At 38.6% G+C, this 10,204-nt stretch overlaps 1 protein-coding gene across 1 annotated transcript; it reads right to left on the bottom strand.

Annotated features, from left to right (window-relative positions):
• Positions 1–694: 694 nt before the first annotated feature.
• Positions 695–6,309, bottom strand: LOC139640066 (serine dehydratase-like; the record flags this gene model as incomplete). Its single annotated transcript, XM_071514228.1, is given in 9 exon segments — positions 695–781; positions 1,208–1,338; positions 2,803–2,958; positions 2,960–2,989; positions 3,479–3,567; positions 3,698–3,837; positions 4,282–4,318; positions 4,493–4,645; positions 6,181–6,309. Coding segments are annotated over 8 exon segments (817 nt in total), but the record flags the coding sequence as incomplete, so codon positions are not given.
• Between the last annotated feature and the right edge of the window lie 3,895 nt (positions 6,310–10,204).

Here is a 10,204-nt window from a genome sequence, read left to right as displayed (position 1 = left end):
CCTACTTCTGCCATCGAGCCGTGCCATCATATGACAAATTAAGATGAGATGAGACAAACTTGAACAGGGTTTCCACACTTAGACATCAAATTCCACGGCTTTCAAGGTCTTGTTTGGTGAAATTCAAGGACTCAAAATTGGCATGTTTTGGGGGTGAAACATCACTGGTCAAGATTAGACATCATAGAGGAGTCATTTTTTTTACTCATGATCTCATCAAGTCAAGAAATCATGGTGAAACAACATAAAATGTCTACTATATCAATGCCAATATCCTTCATAGGGTTTTCCTCAGTATGTGCATATTGATTAATTTGGTTGCTGTATTTTGAAGAAAAATCAAGTACTTTCAAGACTAAACATTCATATTCAAAAGCTTCTAAGGCCTTATTTTATTTTTCTCAAATCCACAAACTCTCAAGGATGTTCAAGGCCCGTGGGAACCTTTCTTGAATGATCCCAGTGTGGAATTTGGGTTGTTGCAGCTGCTAATAGTAACGGGATACAGCAAAGAAAACAGAATATAAAGTAGAACAGAATAGAGCAAATGATGGGTATTAAACATAATACAACTGACAATTACAACACTACAGTAGAACGTACCAAGTAAGTAATCATGAGATGGATTTCCATACTTTACTAGTACATACAGGATAGAGCCAACAAGGTGATGACTGTATAATAGAGCAGTTACCTTCATCCTGTAATCTGCATATGACTCCGCTGTAGACGGCTGCTAGCGCTGCTCCACATGCCAACTCCACCAACACTCGCTCCTCATCTAGGAGAACACACACACACACACACACACACACACACACACACACACACACAGGTCAGTGGCACACACTCACATAAAGGGAAGACATAGATTAACAGGTAGGCTTGGGAACTTGTACGACAATGTGCGCATACATTTTAATGGTTGAAATGGAAGCAAAGACCCACCCAACCGTTATAAAGGTTTATCGTATCGATTAAGACTAAAGAGTAACTAAACCCCAAACCCAAATCTGTGTAAAGCCTGACATCTAATGGGCATCTAACTGTGCTCTATAGAAGGTGAGCTGCAGATGGCAATTTCAGTAACATGCTTTTTCCCCACTAGGTGTCAGGCTTTACACAGATTTGGGTCTGTGGTTTAGTTACTCTTTAAAAAGCAACACCGCACTCTCAAGCATGCAAACACTCACATAGACATACTCACCTAGGAATGTTTCGACAGCATGTAGAGCCTGCTGGTCAGTGACCAGTTCAGATATGATGGTCAGGTCAGAGGACCGGCTGTATTCAAAGGCTTTGGTGCAAACTGTCTTTGCTCCAAGACATTTAGCCTCACTGTGGAAAAACGGATTGGAGGGAGAGGTGAAGGTGAGGTCAGCACCTTACTGCACAATGCTGTAGCATCAAGACAGTTTCAGTCAGTGTCTGTAGTATCGGGTTCGGCGCCACTCCAGCTTCCATGTACTCGTACTTGGATCAGCAAAATGAAGCTGTCCAGATATCGATACTTTAATGTCATGTGCTTTGGTGCAATATAAAACCTTTTCTGTTGGGAGGAAAAATGGCTCCTCACACATGAAAACGCTGAAATGCTGCTGATTTGTGATTTGTGAAGTTTGCCGGCATAGCAGTTATTATTTAGAAGAGCCTTGAATACACTATCATATTTGCTAATATGTTAACTATTCTGAATAAACTGTTTTAATCTGTTAACCTATTCTGAATAAACTGTTCTAATCTGTTAACTATTCTGAATAACCTGTCCTTATCTGTTAAACTATTCTGAATAAACTGTTCTAATCTGTGTACCTATTCTTAATAAACTGTTCTAATCTGTTAACTATTCTGAATAACCTGTCCTTATCTGTTAAACTATTCTGAATAAACTGTCCTAATCTGTTAAACTATTCTGAATAAACTGTTCTAATCTGTTAACTATTCTGAATAAACTGTTTTAATCTGTTAGCTATTCTGAATAAACTGTTTTAATCTGTTAACCTATTCTGAATAAACTGTTCTAATCTGTTAACTATTCTGAATAAACTGTTCTAATCTGTTAACTATTCTGAATAAACTGTTCTAATCTGTTAAACTATTCTGAATAAACTGTTCTAATCTGTTAACTATTCTGAATAAACTGTTCTAATCTGTTAAACTATTCTGAATAAACTGTTCTAATCTGTTAAACTATTCTGAATAAACTGTTCTAATCTGTTAACCTATTCTGAATAAACTGTTTTAATCTGTTAACCTATTCTGAATAAACTGTTCTAATCTGTTAACCTATTCTGAATAAACTGTTTTAATCTGTTAACTATTCTGAATAAACTGTTCTAATCTGTTAACTATTCTGAATAAACTGTTTTAATCTGTTAACTATTCTGAATAAACTGTTTTAATCTGTTAACTATTCTGAATAAACTGTTTTAATCTGTTAGCTATTATGAATAAACTGTTAACTGTTTTAAACAGTTTGTTGGCAGATATACTTGTTTGAGGATGGGTATACAATGCTCTGTGTATAATTAATAATTTGATTAAATGAATATATTTGCATAATTGATGCACTTGTTCCTGTAATTGTTTTATAATATTTGAAGGCATGAATGATTGTAAATTGTGTAGTACTTAGATCGGTACCTGTTCCGTCCGATCTACTTAATAAAATACTAATATTAGTTCTGAAAAATTGTCTTCACTCCACTTCTGGCGTAAATTTAACACATAATAGTATATAATATATGATAATCAAAGTATGGAAGAAAGCAGAAAAACATTATAATTCCTTTAACCTCTGACCTGGTGATATCGTCCAAGGTGACCACCCTCCCCGCCTTCAACGCGGCGTTCAAACAGTCGGCCCCCACGGTCTCCATGGCGACGATGGGTACGTCCGTCCAGCCCGCGTCCTTCAGGCCCTGGGCGACCCCGCAGAGGAGCCCTCCTCCCCCCACAGACCTCTGTGATCACGCTGGCATGGCCCTGCCTGGGGGGTGGGGGGGTGGGGGGTGTGGAGAGAGAGAGAGAGAGAGAGAGAGAGAGAGAGAGAGAGAGAGAGAGAGAGAGAGAGAATATGTACTTTGCTACAGTTTAAATCATTCCAGCAGAACCTGGTCAATTGTAATCGTGTTGAAGGAACAGTAGATTTTCAGTCAAGACAAATTTCTGTAAAGTGACAGTAGTTGGTCTTCAGCAGGATATTTTGACTCTCTTTCCACCCTGGTAGAAATCAAAGCAAATCAAACTTAATCTTCTGCCTTTTTCATCCTTTGAATGGTGTTTAATCTCTAATAAGAGTGAAAATTGATTACATCTCTATCATTTGAACAATGACACCATACTCGTGGTCTAAGTTATTATATATTGTTCAGTATAAGTGATGGATCAGATAGGTGGGCTACTTCAATTTTGGCACTCAGATTTAGTATCAGCAGTGAGTGTGTGTGTGTGTGTGTAAGTGTGTCTGCCTGTCTACCATAGCAGTGGGTGGTCAAATGGAGGAACATAGGTTAGTCCTTCAGTTTCTGCCAGTCTGAGAGCCTCAGCATTGGCATCATCCCACACCTACACAAAAAAGAAGAATATGATTTGACTTTTAATCCCTTGTGCCCAAGACATGATCTGATCTCTGTGCCACAAGGCGATGAATAAAAACAGCCCAAAGTGGCCAATAGTATATAACATTATCCCTCACCTTGCCTTTAATCTTGACAGTAGCTCCTTGATCCTGGAGTTTCTGAACCACCAGCTGAGGGGAGGAGGAGGGAACTACGATGGTGGCTGGTAAACCCATTTTTCTGGCTACATAGGCTGCAGCCATACCTGCATTACCACCTAGAAACACATTATGGGATAACACAAGGTAACACTTTATTTGGATTGTCCAATATTGATACTCAACCATCAGGTGAGAAAAAGTAGATGTTCAATAAAGGGTCACTTGCCTATTTGCTCTCTACAATGTAATCTAGACACTGAATAACTAGTTTTCTATCCAAATATAGTGGGACTAAAGTGGGACTAATATTACATAATCTACTATATTAGATGCTACAGGAACATGGGACCAAAACAAAAATTAGTTATGAATAATTTGGGGCCCATTGTAATCTCTCTACAATTGGAGACAGTCTTCGCAAACCACTGACCTAACTTAAATGGGACAATAACACATGAAATAGAGATGTTACAACAGATATAATAAAACTATGACATAATTTATATTCACTTGTAGCATATTGAAGTGTATTGTGTAGTTTAGTGTGCTGTGTATGTCACCTGAAGAGCAGACAACTCCTTTAGACTGTTTGGCAACCTGCAGAGTGGAGGAGACTTACTGGATTTGTGTATTGATGGAAAACTACTGACTACAGCTTTATTTTGGCTTGAGGTTCTTGATTCCTTCATATGAGCGAGTCAGCCATTTTTGGATTGACTTTTATAAAGGTAAAACACGACGACACATGGAAAAAAAAATCTGTGGTCCTACCTGCTGGCACAGGTGTCCAATCCCGCGGATCTTGAAGGAGCCGGAGGGCTGAGAGCTCTCCATCTTCAGGTAGACGGCGGTTCCAGCCCGCTTGGACATGCCGACGCTCTCCAGCAGAGGCGTGTTCAGGTGGAAATGCTCCGGCATGGTTCACTGAACAGTAAAGTGCAAGTGAACACGGCAACAAAGTGGTTAAAATATGGGAATTTACTGTAATACCCGATTTGAGAAATGCAACGTTGAGGGAGCATCAGCTACTGATGGTTAAAATAGGGCCTATTCGATATTAAAGTTTATCAACTGACAGTAGAGTAGAATAATATCATGAAGTAATTATATCAAGTTATTGTGATACATAATTAGCCTATGTTGTCTAAATTAATGATAAAAAGCAAATACTAATTATAATCTCTTGCAAAATGAGATCAAAATGAGAAAAATGTTGTCATGCTTACCATGCAATTCAATGGACTGATCATCTATTTGATTATTTACATATGTTTGTATTAGCATATATGATATATATATATATATATGATTAGCATTATGTTATGAATTTTGTCCACATTGCCCAACCCAAGGTTAAAGTGACAGTTTGGCATGTTATGTGAATAGTTAGTATTTTTTTGTTTCTAATTTCACTCTTTGTTTAACTTTTAGTTGTCATTTGTTTTTAATAAATTCATTAAAACATGCCTGACACGTTTTCTCCTCCTCATTCTGCTTTTACAGCACAAAGTATCTCTGTGTTGCTTGATCTTGTTACAGGGTCCATTATGCAGGTTTCCATTCCAACCAAACACCACAGCACAGCAAAACCTGCAGACTCTGGACCATGGTTGAGGAACCACATCACAGTTATGTAATCCTATATGACTAACAACAAGAACCTTATCACCTTATCTTATTAGGGCTAAATCTTATCAAAGGGTCCTTAACATGCTAAAAGTCTGAAAACCCCTGTAAAAGGCTGCAGTGATAAGCCCGACAGGTGACGTTCACTGACGTTTAAACCAAAACGCCAAACCCCATTCAAAGATCTGGCAGTTTAATGTTGCCTTAATTATCTGTAAGCGTACACACCTGGTAGAACACATTTTAAGACTTTTTACGAATCATTAGGGCCTACTGGTACATTCGGCATATAAATAATCGACCAAGCAGCAGTTTATTACAATAGATATAAACTTTTAGAATAGGTTCAACACTGCTCGCTATCGCCCTCCACAATGTATTTTGGTGGAAGAAGATTGTGGGAATAACAGGCGAACCCGTTATAAAAGTTGACATTTTATTGAAATAGGCGCTACTTGGTGTATTCAATGTGTGCAGAATTGAAGAGTGGCTCCTAACATTACATATAAGATCTTACATTACCTACAGTATGTCCTACATCAAACTGAGATTTTTAAGTGGAGTTTGGCATGACAGTTTCTCCATGCAAGAGAACAGAATCGAATCGGGGCTGCTGTAATCCTCAACATAACCTTTGTCCTGAAATAAACCTAAGTGTGTTCATCAAGCTGGTTGCACAAGTCAGAACGACTGTAAATGCAACAACAGAAACGCTGCAAATCCATATGCTTCATAGGCAAAACGTAATTTTAATGTTTACATATCTTGTTATTGTAATGTACATCACTGTCATCGTGAAACATGGCATTTGAAGGTATTAAATGTTGACTTACATTTGAATAAAATGTCTTGTTGAGTGCGTCTCTGGCCATCAAATGATAAACTGGTCGAGTAAACATAGAATGGACCGTATTTTTAGGCTACTTCACACTACAGCGTACATGACAGTACAATGTAGCAGAACGACTAGTGTCGAGCTAGCCAGAATAAAACACTGCCACTTCCGGTTTTAACTTTCAAAATAAAAGATGTAATGACAAACGCTTTGCCGTTTTTAGAATAAAACATGTAGGCCTACTAAAGTGAAAATGAGGAATAGATTATACTGACAGTAGACAGGAATTGAAGTTTCCAAGTCCATTTTTTTTTTTCATTAGCCTGCATTTGCAATAGGGGAAGAATCATTTCATTTGGAAAGTAAAATGATAAATAAAAAATAAATAAATTAATAATACTAATAAATAAATTCAAGAAAAAATAAAAAAACAGAGAAAAAAACGACGACAGCAGACCGGCGTTGAACTTTCTAAGTCTTTCCATATTTTTTTTTTCTTCTCACATCTCCATCAACAGCGGCATGTTAGTCCATACAGCGCCCTGAGCTCCACAGCGGAACGGCGTACTGTAGAAGCCTTCTCCAAAACAACTGAAGTTGCTAGGGACCTGATTTACTTGAGGTGAAAAAAAATAACGGAAAATATCCATAAAATGGCTCCATGCAGCTCGTCCACCATAATGCAAGTCTCCGGCAGCCAAACGATCCCAAAGTGACTTGTGCCATTTTTAACTATAAACGCTGCATGTATTACACTGTGCAGAATAAAGAGAGAACAGAGACTTAGGTGGACATCAAACATTAGAATGGGTGCAGACTTACATGCGCGCAAACGTTACATATTTTGAAATAACGGCTAGAGTGGCGATTTCGGCTAGGCTAAATAATGGTGTAAATGACGGTCTTTTGAAGTCACTTTGGGATCGTTTGACTTTCGGAGACTTGTATTATGCTGGATGAGCTGCATGGAGCCATTTTATCAATATTTTCCATTATTATGTTTTTTCACAGTGAAGTCAAGTCGCATCCACAGCAACTTCAGTTGTTTAGGAGAAGGCATATGGACTGTATGGACTTAAAAACTTCACCCGAGTTTCAGCTGGTATGGGGGTGAGTAGATAATGACTAAATTTAAATTTTGGGGTGAACTGTTCCCCCCCCCCCCCCCCCCCTTCACATCTCCATCAACAGGCATTTCATGTCCACATACTGTAGGGAGAGTCATGGAAGGACAACAACATACGGTTCAGATGTGATAGGCCAAAGTTTCCCGTTATAGCACCACCATGAGGCCAATTGACGTGGGTTTCATTGCCTGAGTAGCGGCTGAGACTTTGGACCTATCTGCCAAGTTTGGTTGCAGTAGCTCTTACGGTTTCTGAGATGCATTTCAGAACGCTTCAGATACTTTTAGGGCAGAAGAAGCGGAATAATAATAAGAAATACTGTATAGCCGCAAGCAGCGATTGCGGGGTCCAAGCAGAATTTGAAAAGACAGACAGAGAAAACATTACAGAAGGTAAAAAGACCTTTTAAAGTAACAATTGGTGACATTTTTACATTAATAAATGTCTGTTTTGCTACTCTCTATCACTGATTGATAAAACACAATACAGTGATTCAACCTATATCCAATTCATGAAAGCTTTTCCATTTGCTGTTCTAAACACCCTTTGCCTGGTGGGGCATCCAGGAAATCTTGTTTATTTCACTCTTCTCCATTTAAACATGTCTTTTACATATGTTCATACTTTTTTACTTCTTAGTATTATTACATTTTAGTACATTTCTAACATTGTTACTTACTCACTTAGTTTCTGTGTCTTTTTTTACTGAATATATACCTACTCTTCATACTCTTCATACTCTGTACCTTTCAGCTGTTACAAAATAGCCTTCCTACTAACTATCACAGGAGTGATAGGCTTTTACACATAAGCCTTCCTACTCTTCATAGTATTCATAGTCCTTCCACCTTTTACACATAAGCCTTCCGACGCGTCATAGTATTCATACTCTTTCCACCTTCCTGCTGTTACACATAAGCCTTCCTACATATTTTCTTACTTTTGTACTTGTTACTAATTTTAGTACATTTCTAACATTATTACTTATCACTTTGACACTCATTACAGCTCCTTCACAAAAGTGTTTTAAACTGCCACATTTCTCATGGTTTTAACAGTACATACACATATTCAGTGTTGGGGAAAGTTACTTTTGAAACTAACTAGTTACTTTACTTTGTTACTTGCCCTAAACAGTAACTAGTTACGTTACTAAGTTAGTCTTTATTAAAAGTAACACGTTAGAGTACTTTCACGTTACCCACGTAAAATCATGCCTTTAAAATATGTCTTCTGCTGATGTCATCACTCTTAATGTAGCCTACAGAAATCATCACTAATCATCAGGTTTGGGACACAGCCTTAAAGAGCAACTTGCAGGTTAAATATTTTATGAAATTTATACTTAACCTTGTCTGAAAATGACCATTTGAAAAGTTAATGCAATATTTAATATGTTTTACAAGACATAAGAGCACAAATTCAGAGGAAAAAGTGGCCGTTTTGAGCAAAGCTCCTAAAACCGCCTTTTTTTTCTAACATCGCGTCATATTACGTCACATAAGGGAGTCCATCTCACAGACTCCCTCTACAGTACACTGTGCAGTAGTAGGCGGTAGTGAGTTTGAGCGGTTGTTAGTTTGTGAGTCAGCATTTTTTTCTAGTTTATCTTTGCAATTTACCATTTTTCATGATGGTGAATTATTGTGTTTGTGCAGGTTGCACAAATTCCAGCCTGTCAGGACATCGAGTCCACAATTTTCCTAACAGGAAAAGGGATGGTGCTAGTTTTCGTGCCTCCCCCTCCTGCGGTAACGGTAGAGCACCGTAAAACGTAGTGTGGAGTTATATTACGCAGTGCGAGATAGGACTGATACAAGCTGACACTTGCGCATTAGTTTCTGTTATGGGTAAGTATCAATATTCAGAAAGTCACTATATAAGCTAATACCTCAATGGAAACATCCCACTGAACACGTCTAAACGGCCGTCTAGGCGACGTTGAAATCATGTCTTTTGCTCAGTGGGATAGTATTCCTGAGTTCAGTTGACTCACGTGGCCAAACATCAAAAAGTTTTCATTGGTCAGTTAGTTGCAGGAAAAAAAAAGGATTGATAGAGTAAATATCCGACCAGGAGGTCCGACAGACAAATTAGGTTAACTATAATTTAAACAAACATTCCAAATACTAATTATAATGAAATTAATCTACTCTGAGGCAAATTTATCTTTCTTTATCTGTCCATTGTTCACACTAAATCTTCCATGTTTGTCAAACAAACAGAAGCACATGGCTAATTATTATGCAGAATGACATCATCTGCATAATAATTAGCCATGTGCTTCTCCGGGTGCAACGGGGCTGCCGGACCCCGCGGTCGGATATTTACTCTAACAATCCTTTTTCCCTGGTTGGAATTATGCATCATTCCGTGCAGTAGTGATATCACGATGGTAGTGAGGCTTAATCCCCATAAGAAGAACAAGCTGCTCACGTTTTCTTCATGGAGGCACATGGTCTGATGTTTGGAGCAGCGGAGTGGTGTAGTTGGTAAGTTACCGGACGTCAGTTCTGACAGCCATATAGGCTACAGTATCTATACACAGATGCTCCCAATCAACCAGGGGAAAGAGGGTGTGAAACATTAGGAGGCAGGGCCGACTGATTGCAGGCTATGAATCTTTCTAACTGCAGGGAGAGTGTGTATTTTCGGAGCAATGGGCGTTTGTTTTCAGGAAAACGGACAAATGGGCTTTCGGTCCAGAGGGATATTTTTCGGACTATTGGGGTTTCGGAATAATGGGCCGTCGGAACAATGGCATATAGCCCGTTAGTCACCTTAGATTGGCTCTGAGGATGATATGAAGCACAGTGTCCAGGCTGTGTTTACAAGACGCATGAACCATTACGCACATGTGACAGGTACGTTACAGTCATTTTAAACGTCTTTTCA

The sequence above is a fragment of the Centroberyx affinis genome, unplaced genomic scaffold, assembly GCF_046629955.1.
Source record: "Centroberyx affinis isolate AG114_WGS23_722 - 3 ecotype Tasmania unplaced genomic scaffold, CSIRO-AGI_Caff_v1 ptg008265l_1, whole genome shotgun sequence".
In the NCBI taxonomy this organism is placed as follows: Eukaryota; Metazoa; Chordata; class Actinopteri; order Beryciformes; family Berycidae; genus Centroberyx; species Centroberyx affinis.
This window is presented reverse-complemented; position numbering and strand designations above follow the sequence as displayed.